The sequence below is a fragment of the Trichosurus vulpecula genome, chromosome 5 (assembly GCF_011100635.1).
Source record: "Trichosurus vulpecula isolate mTriVul1 chromosome 5, mTriVul1.pri, whole genome shotgun sequence".
NCBI classification, from domain to species: Eukaryota; Metazoa; Chordata; class Mammalia; order Diprotodontia; family Phalangeridae; genus Trichosurus; species Trichosurus vulpecula.
Genome location: NC_050577.1, coordinates 31,149,434 through 31,175,912, shown reverse-complemented (window position 1 = coordinate 31,175,912; position 26,479 = coordinate 31,149,434). Strand labels below are relative to the sequence as shown.

The window sequence follows — 26,479 nt, the reverse complement described above, 5'->3', positions numbered from 1 at the left end:
AGTCCGCCCCAGCTACTCTTGCCCTCTCTCATTCATTTTGTGGTTTTTCTGTATTCACTTAGTCACATGTTTCCTTCCTGCCTCTCTCCCCGATAAAATATTCCATTTTTTGTGTAGCATTCCTAAGGTCTACCACGTTGCCTGGCACAGAGTAGACGCTTGTTGAGAGTTGGTGGGATGAGAGATTTCTTGAGGTGAGGGTAGTGGTCCTTTCAGAATCATTTCAGGGATTGTGTCCTTCCTTTATTTCCTTTTCCTTTTTTTTTTTTTGGTGGGTTTGGGTTTTTTTTAGGTTCCTCACTATAAATGGAAGTTCACAGGGAAAGGGGTATGACTAGCCCTGGGGGAGGGAGACATCATGTGTCGGGTTGTGGTGGGGAGGAGGGAAGGGGAAGGTGGCTTGTTGGGGGTCATTAGGCTATGTCAGGATGCTTGTGCAGTGGACATGGGTGGGGGGGAGGGTGGATTAAAAATTCCAAGGACCATAGAATTCAGAGCTAGAGGTGGCTGTAAAGAGTGTCCACTTGTCATCCCCCTTGTTGTACAGGCACGGCCACAGACCCCTTGGGAGGGATGTTTGGGTTTAGACATTGGTCCTGTGGGTTTTTTTTCCTGGAGAACAGTGCCCATAATAGGGGACGATGATGTCCTCTGTTGGGCCCAGAGGTCAGGGGTTGTTTTTGAGTATGGAAAGCTAACCTTTAGAATCCTCATTGAAGGTGGGAGGGTGGGAAGGTTCTGTGGTGAGTGGGGGTGTTTGTAAAGGTGTTTACTTGTATTCGGGAAGGTGCTGGGTCTAGGCTGCGTCCAATCTATACCTTCACTGTCTATCAAGAAGTGATAGTTGCCAGCTGAGGGGAGGGAAGAAGAGGTTTATCTTGTATGGCTCGGGGTGGGATGAGGGAGAGCTTAGCTCAGTATAGTGGGAAGAGCAGGGAACTTGATTCAAATCCTGCCTGGGCCCTTCGTTAGCTGTGTGACCTCTGAGCTGGAAGATGGGGTGATGCCGAGAGTACTTGGCACAGGGCGTGTCTGTCGAGCACTTCATAAACTTGAAAGTGCTCTGTAAATGCCCATCTCCATTATTGTTTCTGGCAGCAGGTGTGTGGGTACCGATTGTGTCCAGGAAGGCATCATGTCCTTCCCGGCGGGCCCTGGGACGGGAGAGGATGAGTTCTGTCCATGCTCAGGTGCAGCCTCTGCTTCCCACTATTTCCTGTCACTAGCACAGATCCAAGCTTAACTCCCCAGCTTCGAAGGCCAGGGTGGGCAGGCGGTGGGCAGCGCAGGCTTCCCTGCCTAGTCATAATGTCTCTGTTGTTGGAGGTGTTTGCCAAAGACTTAACCATTTTCTTTTTCTTTTTCTCCTCACTCTCCTGGGCTTAGGATTCAGAAGGAATTGGCCGACATCACACTAGACCCACCTCCCAACTGCAGGTTAGTTTCCTTCCCTTTTAAACTCCAACCTACCCCTCTCTTCTCTGCTCCCCCTCCTCCCCGAGAGGAAAGAGCCGTCCTTGTTTTCTTCTGCCTGCATGCTTTTGTTTTTGTACGCTCTTGGTTAATGCTTGTCTTGATGGGACATGAAGAACGGCCTCAGATTTTGTGCCAAAAAAAAGGGGGGGAGTCCTTGCTGGGGCTTCTGGGCCTGGTTGTGCGTGACCGTGGATGGAGGGAGGGAAGAGAATGCATTTCTGTGTGCCTTTTCTTGTCAGTCAAGAGGTTTGTTTACACTAGTTCAGATCTCTATTTTACTTTGGTCAGTGAGGGAAGATTGGTGTTCTCGTAACCTTGGCAGGTGACAAAATTAGATGAAATACTCTGAATTGCTAATGTCAGTATTATTTAGGAGATATGTAATATATCAAATATAATTTAAACATTCTGATTTAATGAAGCATTTGTTTTCATAAAAGACTTTGTTTCGAGTTGTCCTGAAAGGTTCAGCTGAAGGTGGTCTCCCCCATTTGCCGTAGCTGAGCCGTTTGGGACCGATTCTCAAAGGTTGGGGTGATTTCTTAAGTCCTTTTCCATGAGCCCTTTTGCTGTATTAGGGATCGAAGGCAGCTTCGTAGCTCCCGTGTTTAGACAGGCCAGCTCAGGCTTGGGATGATGGACACGGACTCTCAGAGCGCAGCTTGTAAGATGGGAAAGTGGAGGCCGAGGGAGGTGTTGGCATGAAAGGCCGGGTGAATGAAGAAGATAGGAGGCATTTAACTTCATTAAAACAATGGACATGCTCTTAAAAATCAAAGATAGCCACTTTCTAATTTGATGTGATTTACTAAATGTGTCTTTAAAATTACACTTTGAATGTGGCGAGCTCTGGGAGTAACTGCCCTGCTTGGTCTGGGAGGTTAGGATATTACCTGGTTTAAAATATGCTTCTGCTGAGCCCATTTTGTGACCCGAACGTCTTGTCTCAGAACTTTCTGGACAGGAAACTATTATCCTCATTGTTCTTTTTGTGGAGGGCCATTGCCTCAAAGCAGTCTCATCAGACTATGGGAGAAGCCGAGAGCAGTTCTTGTGGGGTAACCGATAGGTCCCTTAGATTGTCGAGTTGGGTCCTCAAAATGTCACCTGAAAGCACGGAGTTTGGTTGGCCTGTTGCTGCTGTTGGGGTCAGGTCCTGCTGATTTGCTAAGGGCCACACACTGTTAGAAAATAACATTTTTGTGTGACAGGCTCTTCTGAATGAGAGATCTTGAGCTTCTCCTGGGACTCCCCCGCCCCCAGCCAAGCAGTCCTGAACTTGCTTTTGTGGTTGAGTGGGCTGCTGCCTTCCGGGTGGTGGGTCTGTGCTATGGACTCCATGTTAGGCCTTTTTTGTCTGAGACAACCTCCCTGGGGGTGACCCTGGGAGGGTCCCTTGTAGCCAAAGGGGAACACAATGTACCTCTCCAGAACTTTGCAGAATATTCAATTTAAATTTGTGAGGGGAATACTTTCTCTGCAGAAATCACAGGCATTTTTTTCAACTTGTGTTAAGCTGTCTTTACAGAAAATGTGCTTTTTGTTTTGTCTTGAGAAAAGGAATGATGATTTGGGTGTTCCGTGATAGAGTTATTAATCTTCATACCTTGAGGCAAACATTGCCAGTCTTTTGGGGGTCACTCAAGAGGGTGAGATGAACAGGTGTACTTGGAGACCAGGTGTTAGTTGTTTAATGGTTGTTCGGTGTTAACTCGTAGTAGGATTAATCTTTTAACCAGATCTTTTATTTTTAAACATTTGGCTTTTGACAATGTTAGTGTAAAAACCTATCTTATTTTTCACGTTCTCTCTGGGCAGCTCTTGGCCTTTTGTGGCCCGTCCTCAGTGTGGGGGGCTAGCAGGTTATTTAGTGATTCTCATTCGAGGCCTTTGTCCTTGTTTGCAAAATGCCAACGTGCGATTACCAGAGCTGTCATTTGAAAAAAAAAGTACAAAGTGTTTAATTAACATTTCATGGGCATTAAATGGAGATTAAATAAGATATGGTTAATGAAAAGGCTGAACTTTTTTTTGTGAATGTTATAATTTACTTATTTTAATCTTGTTGTCGTAAAACCCAAGTTCGTCCTGTAGATTTTCTGAATCACTGCTCATATATTGAAAAGCACGGTGCCAGCCCAGTGATTGGGTGTTCTACTAGCTTGCGTTCCCACCATGGATTTGGTGTCGTCTTTATCAGATTATGCCAGGGATAAGAGATGCTCCGAGCTGACCACAGGCAGTATCCCAACTGGCTTGCTCTGTTATTCATAACTGAAGTTCCAGTGACTCACAGGCAGTGTGGCCCAGTGGTCAGGCTCAGGCCCAGCCTGTCTCTACAGCTCTTTCTCTTCACCGTCTTACCCTGGCCCTGCCCAGCTGTCCCCCTTACCCACCACCTCCTCCCTGCTTCCTCCGGACTCAGCTTAAGCCCCATGTGCTACCCCCACCTGCCTTCTCCCACGTACTCAGCTTCTGCCTCCCTCGTTGGACTCTGAGCTTCTTGAAGGCAGGGGCCATGTTTTTGCCTTTCCTTGTGTCTTCAGTGTTTAACGTAGTGCCTCCAGGTCAGTACCTGGAGTCAGAAGGATTTAATGGCAGTGTGACTGTGGGTGAGCATGTCCTTTAACATCTCTGACCCTCCCTTTTCTCATCTGTAAAACAGGGGCTTGCCTCAGTGGGGCTCATTGTGGGGCTCACAGGAGATGGTATAAAACGGTGATTATCATTGTGGTGCATGTGGACAGAGATGAAATCTTTGTCCAGGTCCCCTTACCTTCAGAGGTATTTTCTTTATCGGGTGCATTTCTGTTCCACCGACCAAAATCCATCGACATGCCAGGCTCTCACCTGCCCCTGCAGCACTGTGTGGCTTTCCAGGATCTGTGTTCACCTCTACGGAGCTCCCCTGGGAAGGAGGCAGGCCTGGGTTCTCAGAAGGTGGTGGAGATCTCGTCCTGGAGAGGCTTCAAGTGGGGGGCTCCCTTCCCCCATGGGGCTAGTTGCAGAAGGGGGGATGATGTGTCCTGGTGGAGGGCAGGGCTGGGCCGCTGCACTGGAGTCTTCTCTCAGATCACGGTGATGTTGGGCCCTGCCGGCTCCCAGTCCAATGCACAAACCTAAAGGGAGAGGAAGGATCATCAGCATCGTTGCCTTGTTCTTTTAGTGCATTCTCCAACGTTTCACAATCCACGATGTAATCATGTTGTCTCTGGTTCTTCTGTATCAAAACTTTGTTTGCTGCTCATGTTTCATAGCTTTTGGGAACTAGGGTGCTTTTTGCTTAGATTCTGTTGATTTTGGATGATAGAAAGAAGAACTAACCAATACGCAAATGAAGACATGTGCATTCCCATGAGGGGGAAAATTATCTAAGCACTAGTATAAAAGATACTATAAAATTGGATTTAGGATTAGGGTCAGTCCCCGGATGAGGAATCCCAAAGACTGGGATTCTGGTCCCAGCTCTGCCATTTCTGTCCATGACCTATCTCTGGTCTCTTATCTTAAATCTGAGTTTCCTTATCAGTAAAATGGGGTCATTGGAATTGATGATCTGAAGGTCTTTTCTAGCTCCAATTCCTAGGATTTATGATGCCCTGCCTGGGAACGTGCTTTGGAGACAGCTTGGTTCAGTGGACTTGAAATCAGGAGGCCTGGGTTCAAGTTTCAGCTTTTCCTGGATTCGTGGATTGAAACTTATTTTAGGGGTGATCTGATCTTAGCCCCTCCTGCCCCCTACACCTCCCGCTGCTTCCCACTTTGCAAAGCTGTTTCTGCTGTGGCTATACTCACATGGCCCTGAGGCTGCCCCTGCCCACCTTGGGTACCACGTCGGCTCTTCATGGCCATGTGGAGCAGAAAAGATGCAGCCACCCTAGGCTAGGTAGTCAGCTATAGATTAGCTTTGTCAGAAGACTGAACAAACAGATTAGCCCGTTGTCTGCTGATGAGATCTTCTCAGGAAAATACCTCATAGTTACCTGAGAACTCAAGTTAATTTGGTGTCAGTTGAATGGAATTAAGTCTATGAAAAGAACTTTAAGATTTTTATTAATGTGCTTTGCACTTTTCTTTCACCAGGTGTCCCAAATATAAGACAAATAACCCCCCAAAGTGGTTTTTAAAAAATTTTCTGTTTGAAATATTACAAATGATGGAAAACATCAGTTACAGAAAACTAAAAAATTAGGGATTTTGCTTGTCATGGTTTAATAATCTTAGTAGTTAATAGATTAATAGCTAAAAGAGATCTCAGAGGTCTCTTATTTTGTATTTGAATAAAATAAGACCCAAAGAGCTTGACTTAACTTGCCCAAGGTCACCCAGGAAATCAGCAGCAGACCTGGGGGCTCCAGTCCTGGGCTTCCACTGTATGGAGCAGCCATATGTTCATCCCTGTGTATATGCGTCTGTCCTAGGGATTTATAACTCCGAAGTCGTACTTCCTCATACAGTAAAGGCCATCGTGATGTGGAAGGTTCACCAGCAAATCATCAGACAGACCCGCACTATTTATTGTAGTGTTAACTTGGGCATCAGCCTAGGAGGAACCTCTGAAGATGTTAAACATTTATTACCAATCTTCTGTAGGTGTTTGGGATGTGATAAAGTAGTTATGAGTCTCTAAAGAAAGTCCCGGGCACTTAGCAGAATTGTATTCATGTAAATAGGGTGTCCCATTTGGACTTTACTGTAGATATGAAATATGCTGATAATGTTAAGCAGTGAGGAGCCAAATTGAATGCTGATCAGAGTCTTACCAGCGTGAGAAGAAGACAGATGCCTTGATAATTCAAGTTGTGATCATTTCTAGAGTCTACCATTTCAAAACCTAGTTAGGTGTTGATAATCCATTATGTAGATTATATCTACCATTCATTTTCCTGCCTCCTTTTTGCCTTCTGGCAAGTGGCTGCTCACTTGCGGTGAAGGGTATAGAAGGAGAGAGTGAGAAAAGAAAACTCATCTGGCCATTTTGTTCTTTGTTAGTTATGGTAGGGAATTGGAGAGGGTGTGTGTGTGTATTTCATTGGTGGGAATTCTCAAAGATTTGAATGTTAGGGTAGAAAGGAGAATAGGATCGCTCACACTGCAGAGGGGCTGGCTCCTGGCTGGGGGGGGCGGGCAGGGGGTCACTGGGATTTCTAGTCTTGTTACACATGAGTCCCATCCTTTGTGCTTCCCTTTATCAATCAGAATCAATTGAACTCTTAACTTTTATAAAAAGAATTGCCTTAGAAAGCAGACCAAGAAGAATGGCTACAGAAGAGTCCCTGGGATGGGCAGGCTCAGACTTGGAGCTCCTGACCTCAGGCCCCATGAGACCTGGTCTTGCTATTGTGAATTCATATTGAATCTAGCCTGAGTTGAGCTCACTCTGGGCGCTGAAGGTCAGTGCCTTACCAGAGTCCATCCCCAGCACTTCTCTGTGTCACGAGGGATGATGGCCCCTGATGCTGCCTCTGTCCCAGGGGGCTGCATCTTCTCCACTCCAGCTGCAGGCCCTTTCTCAGTGGTTCACCACGTCCATTCTGGTGGACTCTGCTTCTGGTACAGGAGCCAGTCTGACACTTACAGCCTTCAACGTTGGCTGAGTACTGTGCTCTGAGAATACTTCTCCACCTAAGATTAGGAAAGAAGAACCACCAAGACAAGCTGAAGGGGCCTGTGGTGACCAGGTAGGATGGAGAGAGAGAGAGTGCAGTTGGCCTCTATACCCCTCCCTCAGCAGTTCCCAAGAGTCCTGCCCTAGCACCAGGAAGGAAGAAAAGGCAAGGACTATCCGAGGGCTGGATCACTGTTTTCATATCCATGCTCAATTTTAGCCCATTAACTTGAGGCCCATTCCTTCTGGTTCCCCAGGCTACCAGAAGACTCTTCATTCCCATGCAGTCCCAGCCCCTTCTTCACTCTGGAACCAAAGTAGGCTCACCAAGCATCTACATGTTGGATAGAACCAGGCAGGGACTGTCCATCCATGCTCTGTATAAGCCATGCAAAAGAACACGTTTGAGCATGCTGGAAGGACTGGGCCCTCCTTGGCTGTCTTCTTCCCCTGGTTAGCATTTGCTTAGCTCAGTAAATTGGATGGGGCACACTTGCTGCTCATTGTCCATATTCCCCATTGAGAAGAGTCTCTGGAGCCCTCGGGAGGTTCAAGCATTCTCCCTTCTGAATTCTCCTGTGTTTTGTTCTCAAGAGCCTCCCAAAAGTACATGTGGCACAGGTCTCGCGCTGTCCTGAACTCATAGATAAAAGTCACAGTTGTCCCCAGGCACAGCAGAGCTTCCCAGAAGGTCTGTTTGCCTAGTACTCACAGAGGGCCTCTCTTGGTCCTTTTTTCCCTAGTGAAAAAGGCAAAGAAAATGAAGCTCCCTATCTCAATAGGAAAGCCTGATCCATATAGAGCTTTCTAGAACAAAGGAGGTACTCCCCATGGGGTAAGAACCTGGAGGCAGCTGGAAGTCACCCCCTCATCAGGTGAAAAACCAAATAGTTCTGGATGCAGTTTTCTCCATGGCTCCTTCAGTGTATCGGGTCTTCCAGCGGGGAGGCTGGACAAAAGTTCTACATGGCCTTCCCACACAGGGCTTACCCATATTTTTCTAGGGGTTCTTATTCCTTAGGCAACCTTCAACCGCCTTCAACCCCAGGCAAATTTCCTCTTGAGTTCCCATCACCCAAAATTTCCTGCAGTGAATCCCTGCTATTGCAGTGGCAGTCTGAATGGAATTTGAAGTTCACCCACAGTAAGACAAGCAGGCTCAGAAAGGGGGAAAAAAAACCAGGGTGGTCAGGTAAGCCCTGAACACTTGAGGGGCTCCCAAAAGGGATTAAGTGCTTGGGGCGGATTACTTGAGGCTTCTAGGCCAGGAGGGAAACCTTATCCATTGGACCTACAATCCATGAAGATCTGACAGTAAGGCAAACAATCGAGACCTGCTTGCAAAGTAAAAATTGTAAAACAAAAGAAACATTTCCGAGCTATCAGTTGTGCTTTAGGCAGACTGCTAGGCGTTGGGTGATTTTGCACCAATGTGTACAGTAATAGAACAGACCTCAGTATAGAAAGCATTCAAACAAGCAGAGATTATCTCAAGGGAACTGGTCTGACTTGTAAAGTCAGCCGTACAATTATACCCTAAGATAAGAAGGAAAAGTGCAGATTTTTGTCTTGTTTGAAGATAGTGTATGCAACCGGGAGCATTTGGTGGAGATGCTCTCCAGTGGGTCCTTGTGAATGCTAAGGGCCCTCAGATTATCCCAAACAAAGCTCCAGTCTTTAGTGAGGACCCATTTGGTCCCTGAGAGAAGCTAATTGCTTCTCCCTACGGGGCTTTTGGAATAAAGCTGAGGGTTCCCAGCGGTTTCTGGTATCCTTGCTTTTGAGCTACAACAACATGGCAGCCTGTTTGAGGAACCCCATCAAGTCTTAGTCTTTGTAGGGAACTCTTTGAGACTTCTGCCCATCACATTTATCTGTGCTATTGTAAAAAGCTATGGTGAGGTAATAATGTTCGCCATGACTCGCTGGATGGAAGGGCCTCTTGGAGGAAATGCAAAGCAAACTCTAGGTGGTTAAATATCTTGGAGCTTTTCTTGTTCCAAAAAGTGTGATCTCTGTTGTACTTTCCATTGGGTAAAGAAGCATGGTTTGGAGGAGTAAAATGTGTTTTTGGAGAGGTGGCGGGACCCACCAGACCTCACCACCAAATGATCCCTTTTGTTACAGATCTGAGAGTTTATTTTAGAATCAGCAGCAGCACAGTGTGGAATGGACTCAACTCTGTTTTTTGGAAGGGAGAGAATCCTTCGGAGATTGCTGCAGTACTTGGACTGTTTCCTTAATTCAACTTTTGTTTTTGAGAATAAGAACCTGGAAAGTTTGGAAAATCAGCTAAGGTGTGATAGCACTGTATTTGGTTCAATTTTTTATGTTGCCATTGTAGTCCAAGAGGAACAATTTGAACTAAAAGGTAGATGATGCCACCATAATGCCCTTCTCCATTCAGTTCAACTGGGTGAGCCTTGATAGAGCATCTCCTATGTGCCAGGCACTGGGTTAGGTGCCAGGGAGAAGAATGAGAGAACCAAGGCCAGAGTTGGGCAGGATCCTCTTTCTGCTGGCAGAATCTTCCCGTATTGGCTGCCAGTCACCAGAAACATCTGGGCAGGGGAAACAGCAAGAAGGATTCCGTTAGTGGGCCTTGGCCTTAGGAACCCACTATTTCCTGATGGTAGAATGGGGCTGTGGAGCAAAGCTTGGAAGTCGAATAAGGTTCCCCAGATCTTAAAGTTGATGCAGGTGGTTCCTTGTGCTGATGCTGCCCACCTGACTGACCCTGTGACCCATTCCCCATTCCCAGTCAAGGGAAGCAGGATTTCCCAATAAGTCCATTCTTGTCGAGTCTCTCTTGGACAGCCATGCTCCAGAGTGAGCCGGGTCGGCATTGGCTTCCGGGGAATTCATCAGAGCTCCTGGCTTGAAAACCGTCATATGGGACTGCTGGCTGCTAACATCTGCCCTCTGAAAGTGGACATGCACATGATGGGCGCAGCTTTGTGGAGGCTTCTGTCATGTGGGGCGAGGATGCTGTCTTGGGCAGGACTGAAATTGGGCACCAGCCACCAGCAGAGAAGTTGGGCGTGCTCACCCAGCTAAACATTGTCCAAGCAAAAAGAAACGGCTGCTATAAGATTGCTTCCTGAGGAATGTCTTAGCAAACAAAGCTTTAGTTTAACAAAGAAGTAGAGAACTGTGTTCGTCACGTCATCATCTCTGCAGAGACCTGGGCTGTTGGGTGCCAGGCTCCAGACCATATCTGAAATGTGCAGAGCTGTGGTCTGGCCCAACTTCCCTCATGGCTTTGAGATGCTTGCCAACTCCCAGTGCCATGTATGATCTTTAAAAACAAATGTTGGTGTCTCCTAGGTATGTCTGCATTGTGCTGTGTGTTCAGAATAGCTTATGTTCCTGTAGCACCTTGGGCTTGACAGGAAGCTTCATCCATAGTAGACCTTTTGAAGTCAGTATGCAAATATCCTTCTTGTTTTAACACCTGAGGAAATGGAAGGGCCCTGTACCATGAAGTCCTCCAGCCAAAGTCATGGGCCTGTGGAGTCTTTGGGGGAGAGCTGCACCAGCCTGGTATGTGTGCACCCCCTCCCAGAGCTGAACTGAGGCCAAGCTTGCAGCAGCTCAGCGTTGGTTTAATTACTAAGGATTCGGAGCATTTATTCACATGCCTGTTGATGACGTGGATGTCTTCCTTAGAGAACAGCCCATTCGTATCCTTTCCCGTTTCATATCCTTCATATCTCTTGGCACAGCTGTGGTTCTCCTAGGTTTGGAGACAGTGCACGTCCTGTTCCCGTTTTTCAGATGAGGTGGTTGAAGCTCGGTTTGACAGCTTGCTCAAAATAACCCCGCTAGAAAGGCATCTTGTCCTGTCCAGTGTCTTCATCCCCAGAAGAAGCAATTGCTTCCTGTCATAAGGTTTTGATGGACCAGGTTTCTTGGTCCCATGGACCTTGAATAATTGGGGCTGTTTCTCATGATTTGCATGTCGTGGCACGCTCTGTAAGCCGAGGGAGGCGAGATCCAGGCAGTAGTCGCTAGACTTTGTGATGACTCTGACCGCTTTGTCCTGAGATCACCTAGGCCTGCCAGTGTGTTTATCTTTCTGTTCTAGTGGGCAAATGAGTAAGGCACAAGAAGTTTAGATTTAGTAGCTTAAGATTAAAGAATTTGACCGCGATCCCTCGCTAGAAGCAAGGGGAGCGTGCATTAGGAGGGAATTGTTGAGTAAACACCTCCTAGTTACTCAAGCTGTGTAAGAGGAGCTGGTCTTGTCTCACATTCACGTGTTGCCAAGGTTGATAGCCATTTTGACAGTCTGGCCAATATTGTACCTTACTGAAACTGAATTAACCTGGTGGTGGGAAATAGGTTCCGTAAGTTGTACTTCAAGTATATTTTTAAGCCAGTGGCACTAGCTTCTCTTATGCCTATACTATATTGAGTTTTTAGAAGATAAATATTATATGTTCTTTATTAAATTTGGCATATAAAATGTCTAACTTGGAGAACTGTTAAAGGAGGAAATTAATTTATTTTGAATAACCTGAAACAACATACTTAAAAGAATTCTGGAGTGCTTCATGTGCTAGATGGAGGCAGTTTTTGGCAGATTATACTGTGAGAATTCAGTTCTGTGAAACGTTGTAAATACATAGGCAGAAATGGGAAAACGAACAAAATTTGGGGAAGAGGAGATTCTCAGGCATAGGAGAAATTGTTAAATTTTAGAAAGTGAAAGTTGGGATATGGAACCAGAAAATATTTAGAAAATGTCTAATGGAGGCAGCTAGTTGGCACAGTGAGTAGAGCACTGGCCCTGGAGTCAGGAGGACCTGAGTTCAAATCCAGCTTCAGACACTTGACACTTACTAGGTGTGTGACCTTGGGCAAGTCACCTAACCCCAATTGCCCTGCCTTCCCCCCCCCAGAAAAAAGGAAATGACTAGTGGGATCTGGAACTGTAGCTGTCATCCAGCCTGGTGCTGTCATGGCCCTCATCCAGGCAGTCAAGTCCAGTCCCCACCTCACCTTTCTCTTGAAGTCCTTTGAGGCCCAGCTCCTTGAGCTCTTTGGGAACCTGCCTTGACTACCTCTTCCCCCACCCTTTGGTCTGGAGGCTCTCTTCCTCTTCTGAGGAGCATCGGTGCCTTTGAGACTCTGGCTTGTCATCTCTCCATCCTGACTAGTGCAAGTCACTGCAGTGCTGTTCTCTCCTCTGCTGGATTACATGTATATGCATATACATATGTATATGTATACGAATATTTTTATAAAATAACATAGAGATACCTTTTTTTGTGTCCCCAGTGCTTAGCATGGTGACTGACACATAGTAAGCACTAAATGCTTTTTGACTGACTGATCCTTATGAGTGAAAAGCAATACAACTATTTAAAAAAAAGAAATTAGACCTGTTCAGATTCAGGGGCCAGAATATATTTTCCTAATGGACATTTTGCAATTCCAAAAATATTCAGAGCTTCCTCTTGTAGCTCTGTGTCACCTGTTTCTACATTGATAGAAAGAAAACCAGCCTTTGAGATTAGATGCCTCAAGGGGGAAAAAGTACAATTCTACTCAGCAAACCTGAACATGGCACCGTGGAGACCCCAGGGCAAAGTGACAGTACTGCCATCCTGGCGCTGGAGACTGGAGACACTTGGCTCTAACAGACCTTCCAGGCAAGAGACTGTGAGGGAGGGGAGGCCTCCTGGGGGTCAGGAAAGGAAGGACGGAAGGGGTCAGGGTTGGTGTAGAGGACCAGACAGGTCAGCCCATGGTGAAGCTCTGCCCAGCTATTGGCACAGAATGTTTGAAGGGGAATTGGGGAGCAGGGTTGACAGAAAACTGGAGATCTTGAAATACCAGTCTGAGGACTTGGTATTTGTCCTGTAGGCCAGGGACCCTTAACCTTTTTGGTGTCATGGACCACTTGGGCTCTCTAGGGAAGCCCATGGACCTATTCTCAGAGGTGTGTTTGTAAAAATAAAACACCTGGGATTACTAAAGAAACAAATTACATTGAACCTCCAACCTCCAAGTTGAACAGAAGGCCCCCGTGGCCCTCCTACATCCACCCCTTGGGGCCTCACACTGACATCGAAAACCACCTATGAATGCCATCTGGGCCATGTTGTATCTTATGCTGCTATGTGTTTCTCATTTGCATTTACATCTGATTGGGGCAGTGGTGAGCCTGCCTTGAATCCAGGCGCACAGGAGGTGTCTGGCTACACCAGAAGAGGGGCTTGTCACCTGGGAATGAAGTCATGAGTCCAGTCCCCATCCCTCTCTTAACAGGGTCCCAATTGGCCCAGAGGGACCCTGACATGAAAATTTGGGCCTCCATGCTTTCATGGGGCTAGTTTGCTAGCATTCCTAGGCTCTCCAAGGGCTTACTGGTTTCTGAGACTCAAAGCAGTTTGCTGATGGGTCAACAGCCACTGGTCCCATGTTCAGATTGCTTGTGTGGCCTTTAATTTGTAAAGAAGAGGTGCTTCTATGTGGGCGTTCTGGTCAAGAGGGCTGTTTCTGGGATGTTGTGTGTGTCCAGGGATGGAGCAGCCTCTGGCCGAGGGACTGTGGGCCAGCCTTTTGTCTGCCTCCTGTTGGTGGTTCTTCCAGTGGGCTGAAGGACACTGGGCCAGCAGGGACTCGGGACTGCCCACCATGGGGAGCCTTCCCCCACTGTTTCTCAGTACACCATACTTCAGGGGAAGCAGCCCGGCCAGCTCATACCTCTCCTGCCTGCCCCAAATGAATAGTATTTCCCCCAGACCTTTGGACTGGGATGGACCCAGAGCTTGCAAGCCAGGTGGGCTTACGTCCTGAAACAGACATTCCCCACTTCAGGGACATTACTGCATTTTAGATAAGCAAAACTTAAAATTAGGGGTGTCTGTGCACATTAAAAAAATGTGTTTTTCAAAAGAATCTCTTAAAAATGTTTCCTCTTCCACCAGCATGGAAGAGGAAAGCTAGATTTCCCAAAGAAATAGTGAATAGCCAGATTTCGAGTAATTTGCCACTCCAGTGGATGGAAGGACCAGCCATCCTTAGGTCTGGTCACGGTTTCATGCTCTGGTTGTATGTGGGTAGGGTCCCAGGGGCAGAATTGTGTTGTGCTCAGCCTGTTGCCTCCTGTCCCTAGGAACCAGTCCCAATGGGGGTGTTTAGGGGAAGAGCAGGGTGCACAGCTGCAGCTGAGAGCCCTTTCAGAGCCTGGCAAGGGAGTGGGCACTGCCCCCTGGCAGGCAAGCCCTCTTTCCCCTTCCCTCTGGACTGCCTGCTGAAATCTGGTTAGACTCATTGTAAATGGACATTCAGAAAGGAACTAGAGCTGTGATCTAACCACCAAGAGAATTCCTTTCTGTTTTCCTTGAGACATGGTGAAGATTTAAATGGAATAATTTTTCCGGTTTTATACTTACTCTCAAAATCCTTTGTCTAGCAGTTAGCTCTTCTCCAAGGAGCAGGAGATGGAGATGATGTCCTGTGTCACTGAGTCCATTGGAGCGAATGTGAAGTTTTTACTTAATACAAACATTCGTTGATGTGACACATACAAGTAGAAATTTGGTTGTGTAAAGATGTGACCTATAAGTTGTACAGTAATTACAAGATGTTTTCATATAAACATTCTAAAATTGTCATAGATAATTTACAGCTGTATTATCATCTTAGTAATTTTTAAAAATCAACACTTAATATTAGGAATTTTTTACTAGCTGATTATAGCTATTTTGGGTATGCTATTTTGAAAGCTCATGAATAGGGAATTTCATTGTAGTCAACCCTTAATTATTTGTACTAATGGAGGAGAAGCCATGTTATTGCTAATGTAAAAGAGATGTAATCCAAAAATCACACATATTTGACTTTGGAATTAATTTTGTTAATGCAGCCTAGACCTTGGTCCTTCCAGAGTTACCCCTGAAGTTTTGTTGGCTGGCTCTGGTGGCCTCTAGTCAGGCTTCAGACTTCTTAACTCGGTCTTCTTGGTTTCCACAACCCTGTTCTCACTTCCTGGTCTGCTTTGCTGGCCCACAGTCCATAGTGGGCCCTTGACTGGGCACATGGCAGGACTTGGTCTGGACCCTTGTCCTCTCTTTCTCGATGGTTTTTCGGAGTTTTCATGGCCGTCTTTGTGCCGATGACTCCTGGTCTCTCTCTTGACCTCTGGTCCTGTATCTCCAGCTGCCTTTGGGACACTTCAGCCTGGATGTCCCAGGGACTCCTCAAATTCCCCATGCCCAGATCAGAATTGAGGGTCTTTTCCTCCAAACCCACCCCCCCCTTGCGGCTTCTGCGTTCCTGTCGAGAGGCCGCCATGCTTCAGTCACCCAGGTGTCTTCGCCTTCTCCTTGGTGCTCCCCACTCTCTACCTCGACTCTCTCTGACATCCTTGCACTTTGCTTGGCTCTCACTGGCCCCATCCTCATCCGGACCCATCCTCCACAGCCCTGTTGTCTGTTGTCTCCCTCCTCACCCTGCCACTCCATCACAAGGATCATACTGTCCCTCACACACAGCACTGTGGCTCAGCTGCCAGTTACCCCTCAGAGCCTGACCTGCTCCAGAGAAGGGGCTAGCAGATCCCTGGCAGCTGACCACCAACCCCATTTATGAGGGAGACCCTTGGGTTTTTCCCCAGTGTTCCCAGCAGAAGAATGCCTGGGCTCTGGGCAGCTGCTTGGTTCCTGTCTTTGAGTCTTTGTTGTTGTTCAGTTGTGTCCTATCTTTGTGACCCCATTTTGGGGTTTCTTGGCTGAGATACTGGAGTGGTTTGCCATTTGCTTCCTCAGCTCATTTGACAGATGAGGAAACCGAGGCAGGGTTAAGTGACTTATCCAGGGTCACACAGCTAGTATGTATTTGAGGTCAGATTTGAACTCAAGCTGAGTCTTCCTGACTCCAGGCCCAGTGCCCCTTAGCTGCCCTATGCAAAGCACTTCAGTTTGTTGTCACAGGACAATGAGAGTACGCCTTCAGACAGGGCTTTAAGGTTTGCTGAGCACTTTACAGTGATGGTGTCATTGGATGCTCACACCAACCTCCAGAGGAAACAGGCAAACGGGGGGAGTGCCTCGCCCAGAGTCCTACAGCTAGCAAGTACTTGAGGCCCCACCCCAGACCTAAGGCTGTGAGATCACAAGTCCATATGTACATATGTGTGTGTGTATGAGTCATTCCTGGGCCTGCCTGTGGGTGGATGTGTGCACACCCAGGACCGACCCCTTGCTGCGGGGGGTGGTTGTCTGGGGTCCAGTGAGCAGGGCGCCCGCCCACAGCCCTGCTCCTTTTATTTCAAGGATGATGTCTTTTCTCATTTTCTCCTGGGGGAACTCACCTCTCCTCCAGCCTCTCCTTCCCTTTCTGGGATGCCCAAACGTGTCTTCCTTGCACAGCTGAAATAGCCATGCTTCATTCCATCTTCTCTCACCTCAGTCTTCCTAATGTTGAAGTCTCTCATCTCTCCAGAATTCAGCAGGACACAGGGGAAGATTCGCACCCACATCCCTTTTCTTGCCAAAATGCCCACTGATTTTCTGCAGCTGCCCTTGTCAAATCACGAATCCTTCCCCAGTTGTCTTTAGCTTCAGGACAGTCTGTCTGATGTTCTCCCTGGTCTGTTGGGCTGGACGGACCCCTGGGCTCCTTCTTGCCTGGGGCCGATATTTCCAGCTCCTTTTTGCGGAGGGCCCCTTTCATATTCTCACCCTACTGTTTTCTATATCAATTTCCTTGGGCCTTGCTATTGTGGTAGGTATTGATGTGAGTCCAAACTTGTGATTTCCTTTTTCCTCCCAAGATGCAGATTGATCCCAGTGCCTGAGGGAGGCCCCCAGAGGCCTACTCGGCTAGCCACGGTGGGGGGGGGGGGGGGGTTGGCCTCAAGGTGGACAGGCTAGCACTCATGGCTGGAGGGGGTCTGGGACTCTGCTATCCTCCTCTGCCCCCAAGGCATTGAGGTCTTCTTTGGGACTGTATTATCTTACTCTGTCACATTAATTCCTAAACATTTAAAAATTTTTGTTGTTAGAAATTAGGTTTCTTTTTTTAATTAAGTTTTCATGATCTTTATTACTAGTAAATGGCAAGGGCTGTTAAGGGGTCCCTTGACCACATTGGGATTGCCTGTTGACCTAAGTAAGAAGTCCAGTGATTTTTATGACTTTGATCAGGTCACCCACCTTTGCTGGGATCATTTGTCTCCAGGCATTTGGGGTTAGAATAGTTCCATGTTCTGAGTGTGCCACCTGTACAGAATATTCTGACCTCATTTTCAATATCAGTCCTTTAGATCATTCTGCATGTAGACCTGCAGAAAGCACATTTAGAAAGAAATCTCTTTTTTTCCTGATTCAACATTGATTGAAAGCAATACTTTCTATAAGATGATTGTTCTATTAATTAAAAACTATAGTGGAAAAAATAAACTGGAATATAAATTGATTTCCTGACCCAGATTTTTTTTCCTTGAAAACTTCTCAGATTTCTGTGTATGATGCTGCATATCGACAGCACCTTAATTTTATGATCAAGTGAGATAATCTTTGTAAAGCATTTAGAACAGCGCCTCCCCTCACACCATTCCCCCTTGGGTGTGTTTGTACACACATTGTCCTTCTGGCATATGTTATAATGTGAATGATTTTAAAAGGCTTTAGTTCTGATTGATTTCTCATTGACAGTTATTCCCCAAACTCAGTTGAAGACTAAGGGAACATTTGAATATTAATTGTTTTCTTCTATGATGCACCATGACCTAGTTCAACTGGAAGGTGGGTTTTTGCCCCTCCCCTCTTCACCCTTTGCTCCACCACCCCTTACCCCATCCCTGCCCATTTTAGTTAGGGTGAGGGATGAAGAAAGGCAGAGGAGGGAGAATGAGGGTGGGGGAGGAGACAGGAAAGAAGAGAAGATTATGAACTTTTTGTTTTGTGCAAATAACTTGTGAAAACAGTGGGCTTTTTTTTGTACCAAGGAAGAGGCTGAATTGGTGTTTGTCTGATGCTGATTGGTGGTTGGGTCAAGGCCCCCAAGAGGTGGCCCTCCCTCCAGCCCAGCCAGCTGTGCCCACTGCCCTGGCTAGTTCAGTAGCTGGGCACTTTGGCCACCCATCCCCTGTTTACAGTCAGAGGACAGCGGCCAACACAACTGACCATTCTGAGCATCACTCTCTTCCAAAGAGCCTTGGTCAATGGCCTAAGGTTAAAGCCAGGCTGCTGCTCCATCTTGTCTAGAGATAGGGAGATCCAAGTGGTTTGGCTTGACATTCAAGGTTCCTCATGCCTTCCCAACATCCATGGGGTCCTGTGTCTTTGCTCATCCTAGAGTGTCCTCTAGTCTAGCCTTCATGTCCACATTCACTGCAGAAGCACTAGGTTGGAAGTCAGAAGTTGTTGAGCCGTGTCCAACTCTTCATGGCTCCTTTGGGGTTTTCTTGGCAAAGATACTGGAGTGGTTGGCCGTCTCCTTCTCTAGCTCATTTTACAGATGAAGAAGCCGAGGCCAGCAGGGTTAAGTGACTTGCTCAGGGTAACACGGCTCATGTCTGAGGCTGTATTTGAATTCAGGTCTTCCTGATCCTAGGCCTGGAGCTTGGCATTATGGCACCACCTTGCTGCCCCATTCTAAAGAACTAGAGTCCACAATTGTAAGCGAAGTTGCTTGAGCTCAGTCTTCTTAGAAACACAAGTACTTAGACTGGTAAGCAAACGTGAATTTGATGGAGCTGCTCAGTGGGCCTGACCTGTCTCCTTAGGGATTTGTCCTTTTGCTTATTCATATCAGGTGTTTCTTAAAATACTTTTTGTCTAAAAACCAGGCTTCTAAAGGAGAATAGGCCTGCACGTAGGAGCCAGGTGAAACGGCCTTGGTGGCGTCTGCAGGAGCCTTTTGTTTTATCAGATGAGGTTCACCTTTGTGGTGTTTGTGAAGCTTGGACTTTCTCCCCTGTCCCAGGCCCCCTTCCTCCTCTGCCCCCCAGATCCCTGGTGAGCCTTCTTCCAGGCAGCTCTAATCCTTATCCTGTTTCTCAAGTTTTCCTCCTGGAGGATCTTCTGGCTGGTTTCTAATGATTCTGGGCCCCTGAGGGCATCCTGCAGTCTCAATGCCTAAAAATACAGGAAGGAAAAGAAGCAAGCATTAATTAGGCCCCTGTTCTGTGCCCAGCACTTTACCATGTGATCCCGTTTGATCTCACAACAGCCCTAGGAGGAAAGTGCTGCTGTCTTCCCCATTTTACAGTTGAGGAAACTGAGGCAGAGAAGTTAAGTGACTTGGCCTGGGTCACACAGTCAAGAAGTGTCTGAAGTCGGTTTGGAGCTTGACTCTTCCAACCATTGAGCCACCAGCGCCTTTTGCTTTGAGTCTTGGCCTTGCACCAGGAGTCTGAAAAATGGGTCTCAGTCCTTTCTGCTGCTCATTGTGGCAAATCCCCCATCCCCCAAGCCCAGAGTCATTCCCTGTGAGTGAGGGGTTTGTCCTGCTTGCACCCATCTGTGGAATGTGGGTGGGCAAAGCTGCCCTTGTTTATTGGGTCGTAGCTCTAGTCTTGAGGCTGACGTCATGGCAGGCAGCTGTACTCACCTACAGAACCTTCACTTGTATCCGTAGCCAGCAGAACACTGGGGTTCAATCAACATGGTGTGACTTTGAAAAAGGTATTTCTGGGTTGGTTTGCAAATCAGTGACGTAGACGAATTGGGAGTGAGCTTCAGTGATGCGGAAGGACTTGATTCCCACTGCAGGGAGCCATTGGCTACTGCTGATTCCAAATGAGTATCTTTGTTAAAACAAACCAGCCCAGGTCCCTACTCGTTTTTGGAGTTGTTCCAGTTATTATAATGACTTGAAAATAATGAAACTACATTTTCTTTAAAAAAAAAGAAAAACCCTCCAATTCCAACTAACTTAAAGTTGTTTCCCCCCTCTTATTAAAATGCATTAATGAAGTCTTATATTTTCAAGAAAAATCTAGAGATTAGAATTGCAAGAAAGCACTGGGCCCCTTGACAAGGAATCATTTGGAGGGTGGAGGCTCTGTCGCCCAGGGGGTCTGTGCACGATAAAGACACCAGCAGGGACAGGAACCTTGTAGGTGAGTAGATTGTCAAGGTGGTTTTTTTTTGAACTGTGACTGTGTCCTGCCCATCGCTGGCCAGTGCTAGGTATTCCCTCCCCTACCTGCTGGAGACCAGCTTTTCTTGAGATCTTTATCCACTCATCCCCAATCAGCCCTTCCTTTCTGGGATCTCAGTTAATCTATTCACCAACAGGCAGTAAGCTGGTGCTATGTGCCAAGTACCATGCTAGGTTCTGGAGTGTACAAAGACAAGAACAAAGCTGTGCCAACTCCCCTGCACCTGACCACGTTGTTATGTCAGTGAGTAGAGAGACATGTAAAGAGATGCTGAGTAGATGCCAGGGGTGGGGGGCAGGTGGTCATGGAGCTGAGCTTTGTAGAAAGCTCATGGGAGGCAGTCTGCGAGTTGGCCCCTGGCACAAGGTGCAGCAGTGGGGCCAGTTTGGCCGAAAGCTAGAGCTGAACTCACTGGCTTTGCCTCCACCTGACCACCAGCCTCCTCCCGGCTTCCCTGGTATGGTGAGCTCCAGTGTCCACTCACTGAGATGCCGCCCAGGTGCAGGCCCTCGTCACTCAGGCCCTGACATAGCGTCCCGATGCAGCAACCAAAGCAATCTTCCTGAAGTGCAGCTTGGACTGCGCCACCCGCTACTCATAAACTGTTCATTTCCTATTAGTTCCAGAATCAGATATCAAATCCTCTTTGGTCTTCAGAGCCCTTGACCAGCTCCCTTGCTAACACTCTCCTCCTTGTGTTCGATGGTCCAGACCCTGGGGAACTTCAAACAAGGCTCTCCCTCTCCCATGTCTTCCTTTTCCCAGGCTGTTCCTCCAGGCTCCCCTAGGCTGCCTTCCCCCTGAGGTTACCCCTCCTTTCACGCAGTCTCCCCCTTCAGAATGAGAGCCGCGCAAGGGCCAGGAAGGGCCTTTCTTTGTATTCCCCAGAAGAGGATGTGGAAGAGGTCAGTCAGAAAAGCTGGGCGCTAGTTAGATGGGGAGGCTTTAGGGGCCCCCTCATATGGCGTCCTAGGAAGGATGGGAGAAGAGATGACCCAGGAGACTTTCCCTGCCACCAGGTGAAGGTGGCCTGAATCAGGGCTGTCGGTGGGTGAGTCGGTATGGAGGCAGAATCAAGACTTGGTCCCTGGGGGAGAGAGCCGGGAAGCTGCTGGGAGGGGCCTCAGGGGGCATCTGCACCAACAATGAGCTCACCCAAGCAGGGAGTGGCAGAGACAGGATTTGAACCCAGGGCCCCTGACTCCTTTGTGTCTCCAGACAGATGGTGGCTCTTTGTCAGAAATAGGGAAGTAAGGCTCTCTTGTTGGGAGAAGAGATGAGGATGGCTGACCAGGCAGGCCCCCAGCCGGGCATAGGCCCCCTGTCACGAGGTTTGTATTTTAGAGGTGACCCTCGATGACACACAGGCCACTCGCCTCCGCATACACTGTGTACTGACTTGTGCATGTACCTTCTTTGAAACGTGGGACTAGCTGAGAGCGAAAGTTAGTGAATCATCTTTATGTTGACAAGTGTTGCTTCCTTCTAAAGGCTTTGAAAGTAAGCCTGCATTTGGCTGGATCCATTGAAAGAATGCTAGTGAAGGAGCCTTTATGAAATCTCCACGCCTTGCCTCGGTCTGTCAACGATCTACAGAAATCATCCTAGAAATAAGAGGTTGCTTGGACCACCTGGGTGTGAAAATGTCTCATGGTGGGGGAGCTCCCATGCCCACCCCGGGGTGCTGGTCCTCTGTCCCCTGATGCAAAATGAGTGTAAAAACTCTGGTCCCTTTGATATTTGCCCCTAGGGAGAGTGTAGAGTGTTTAGTGATAACCGTCATTTAAAAAAACTAGCCTTGTGCAAGAGCTGAGAATGCATTCTTTTTGGTGACTAGTCGTTTTAGCCCAGTTTCTACCACCGTATGGACTCTCCTTGTTAGCTCCTTTTTCAGAGGCAGTTGCTGGTGAAGGCCTCCCTGTCCCCCTTCCCCTTCCTTTATTGGAGTGGGAGTTATTCTGTGCCCTGGGGAGGCCTGCCTGCCTGTCTCCCACATGGAGTGGGCTTTTCACCCATCAGTTGGGCTTAATTTTGAATACAAAGTTAACAGATATCATGTACAGGCTCTTAAAGAGCTGTTAGTCACTTCTTAAGCTACTAAAGCTTAAACTGCATTAAATCTTTGACCCCTCCCTCCTCCCACAACCTAGGAGTCCTCCCAGGCTCCCCGCAGCCAAGCTGTTGCCAAGGCTTGGCGAATTCACCTTTTCAGCATCTTTGCTCCCTTCTCTCCTCAGACCCTGCCTCCCCTCTAGTGCAGACCCTCATCACCTCCCACCTGAAGGGGGAGGGTCTGCCTTCCTCCAGTCTTTCCTCACTGTTCTCTGGCTCCCTTCAGCCACTAAAGTGACGTTCCTAAAAAGGAAGTCCTACTGTGTCCCCCCCCCCCCCCAGTAAACTCCAGTGGCTCCCTCCCGCCTCCAGGAGCAAACACAGAATGCTCTGCTCGGCATTCAGAGCCTTTCACCACTTTTCACCACACCCCCCTCTCCAGCTGGGAGTCTTCCAACTCTGGGCCCCATTTTCTCTGATCATCCCCCTGCCCAGAAGGCTCCCCCTCCCTGTCTTCCATCCCAGCTGAAATCCTACCATCTACAGGAAGCCTTTTCCAATCCCTCCTAATTCCAGGGCTTTCCCTGTGTTCATCGTTTCCTATTTATTCCATAGGGAACCTACTCGTACACACGTGTTTGCTCATTATCCCCCCCCATGGTTGTGAGCTCCCTGAGGGTGGGGGGCTGCCTTTGCCTCGTTTCCTAGCACCATATCAGACACGTGGTACATACTTAATAAATGTCTATTGTCTTACCGATTGACTACCACCCTGTATATTCAAGTACTCGCCTTAGATTTATCTAATTCAAAACTTTCTAAGTATGTTTTTTTTTTAAAGAAAGGGAAAATATTTAGTGATCATCATGAGAAAAATGAACTTCAGTTAGAAAACAGGCTCTGGTAAAATGGGGATCATCATTCTTGGTCAGGACAGGCAGCATGGCGATGAACACTGCAGCAATGGGACAGATACTGGTTTGGGAATCGAGGCCTGGGTGCAGATCCTCTGGGACCACTGGTGGGACCTGGAACAAGCCTCAGCTGCCTCCTCCGTCAGAGGCCCCGTCCCCTCTCCAACAGACACTGATGGACCCTGGCGCCAACTCCAACGCTGTCAACTGGTTCCTCTCTGCATGAGTGGAAGAAGCTCCCACGTGAAGGAATAACCAACCACGCTTTAATGTATTGATGCAAGGTTGCATTATCTCTGAGAACTTCCTTGTCCCCTTACCCTTAGCCAATTTCTCTGTGTTGTCATGAGTTAATACCTTTAAATCAGTGCAGGTAAAAGAGCTTTTGGTAAAGAATGCATTGAATAGAGTTCTGCTGTTTGGTACATTTAGATGGCTGATATTTTTGTGTGATTGTGAATGTTCAAAATATGTATTTTACCAGTAAAAAAAAAACTGAGAAGATTGTTGGATTCTTTCAGTAAAGGGTAAAAAAAGAGATTTCAGCTTATTCTAAATGGCCTCTTTCATCTTCAGTCTGAAACAAATGAGCAGCAGTCCAATTTTATTTTCAAATTCATTTTGATGCTTGGAGGCTTGTACTGTTTCTGTCTATGTCAACTTCACTTAGCAATTTGAATTTTAAATGTTTTCATCTATGTCCTTCCAGTTATGTATACATAACAGACTAAGTATTGATTTTTAAATTTATTTTGTTGACTTGGGAAGTCTGTGTGAGTATATGTTATTAAGTCTAATACGGGTCAAGCCCTATTATGAGAACATTTACATCTAAATGCATCTTGGTGAGATTTATAATGACTCTGTTGCTAGAAATCATATTCTCAGTGCCCTTGTGTACAACTGTCAGGTGAGGTGTTCAGAACAGCTGGGGAAAGAAACCACCATTTGCATTTGGGCTTTCAGGGAGCCATGACGTTATCCCCAGTTAATGTGCCTGGAGCCCATCTCTGCTGACTATGAGGCGCTCTCTGTTGGCTTGTGGAATGTTGAGCCAGGAAGGAGCCCCAGATCTGCGGGGTCTTGGAGGGGATTGCCTTGTGGCTTGGCTAGGTTGGATCACGCTTGGTCAGGTAAGTGTTTGGCATGTGTTAGGGCTTGGAGGTCCAAGGACAGAGGTTTGTCTCTGCCCTCAGAAGACTTCTGTTCTCTTGGGTCACATAGCCTGTGCATGGATGTGTGTTGGTCTACAATGACATCAGGAGTGTTCTCCTAGAGTAGGGGGGGAGGTTTTCCGTTTATAGCTAGCGTTAGGCAGGCGCGAAGTGGGCTCCGCCCGCATGGGTTTAGGGAACTCATGCAGACTCTCTGCATAGTCCACCACTGCCATGCTTCTCATTAGCCTGGTGTCCCAGGAAGCTGCGCCTCATTTTACAAACAGCCACATGTGCTTCTCACCGATGACCGCTTCATTGTTGCTTCGTCCCCCTTGTTCCCAGCGTCGCACCTGCATTAGTTGTGAGAACTCATTATTAGAAAGCTGAACTGGACTTTGGATTTGTCCAGGCACTGTCAGTAACCATTGGTTCTGCTGAGTTCTGCTGGCCCATCAGCGCTCTTGTATGTTGGCTAAAACAGAAGGAGCTCTGCAATCTGTAATCTGTAAGAGAGCTTTCTCAGCCAGAGTGCCTCACAAAGGCCCTCGAGGACAAGGAAGACTGAGACCAAGTGGGCTTTCTGGCCCCCTGTGCCCCCCCCCAGCGCACCTGACACAGAGCCCATGTTTGGACTCCAGCATTGGAAACGATGCCCAGTACAGATGGGAACACTGAGGCACAAAGAGATATTCACAAGGCCACAGAGCTGAGAGTGAGGAACAAACCTGCGGTCTGACTCACACAGGGCTGTAGTCCGTGTGGAATCAGCAAACACCAACGACCCCCCCCCAGCCTGACTTGGGCTTTTTTTTCCCTTCTGGTTACGCTGTAGGTGCCCACTGCCAAATTGCCATTGTGGTTCAATAAATTCTTAAACTACTTTAATGTAAAAGATCTTAAATATTGCAAACTGAAAGCCAGGTTAGATATGGATAGTGTGCATGTGTGTTTGTGTTGTCGGTACCTGCAGTTTCATCGGGATGGCTAAGAGGCAAATCTGCAGCTTCTCTCAGAGGTTGAGCTGGTCCAACCTAAAGCTGTGTCTTCCTGACTCCGAGGCTAGCCCTCCATCTCTTACAGTAACTGATTCCAAGGCTAACTCTTACCCTTCTGACTCTAGGGCTACCCTTCCAGTTCATATGCTGTAGATTCTAAGGCTAGCCCTCACCCTCCTGGCTGCTGGGCTAGCTCTCTAGCCCTTATGCTGACTGATTCCAAGGCTAACCCGCTTACACTCCTGACTGAGGGGCTAGCCTCTAGCCCATGTGCTCCAGCCGTTATGCCTTGCTATCTGTCCTTTCTACAGTCACTTCATAGTGTTCAAAGCACTTGGACATTGGATCTTCACAACAACACTGAGGTCAGGAAGTGCTGTGGAGGTTCTCGGTCCCTTCTGATGGGCAGGCCTCATCACAGAGTGACAGATGGACAGGAGGGACTGTGGGCCTTGAGCGATGCCCCTCCTGCTCTGAGCGTGCACCCACCAGGCGAGTGTAAGAGCACTACAAAGTGCAGCCACAGGCCTGTGTGTGCCCTGCAGTGACTGATCCCCTCACACCCTGCTCGGTCTCCATGGCTGCCATGGAGCATCTGGGACTGCCAGGAGCATGTGTGATGGAGTGAGAGGGGAGAAAGGGCATCCCCCCCCACCCCCGGAGCCAGAGCCTTTTCCTCCTCTTTCAATGGCACACTCTGGGGACACTGATCATTTAGCACCAGTTTGTGAAAGTTAACTGTAAAACCCATGATCACTGTTCACATTAAGTTATTAAACAACTATGGTGTCCCTGAGCTTCCTCTGGAGCCCCGTGCATCCCCCATCCCACCCCCACCCCATCTAGTGCTGTTCTGCTGAATGTCTTCTCTTGCGTGTATTTTCAACGTCAGCTTTCTTCTCTTTGTGCTTTACCGTCACTACCTACCCCACTCCCACCCCTCTACAACCTGTTAGCCCCTTAGTAAGCATTAAGTGCTTGGGAGATCCCTTCTAATTGGGAGAAGGTCCCGTGACAGGGAGTGCCCCCCGAGCCAGGAGAGTGGGCAGTGAGGATGGCCTGGGCCCAACCTCAAAGAGGAGAGGCCCCCCCGGAGGACAGGGAAGTGTGGGTCAGTGGGACCAACGTTCGGTCTTTCTAATGTGTTCTCCTGT

At 47.8% G+C, this 26,479-nt stretch overlaps 1 protein-coding gene across 2 annotated transcripts in view; it reads left to right on the top strand.

The window, feature by feature from the left end:
* Nucleotides 1–26,479, top strand: part of UBE2E1 (ubiquitin conjugating enzyme E2 E1) — a 56,468-nt gene that overhangs the window by 7,800 nt on the left and 22,189 nt on the right. For both annotated transcript variants that reach the window (XM_036758482.1, XM_036758481.1), the window contains one exon: nt 1,387–1,437. In XM_036758482.1, the coding sequence (XP_036614377.1) occupies nt 1,387–1,437 (51 nt within the window). The remainder of the gene's footprint in view (nt 1–1,386; nt 1,438–26,479) is intronic.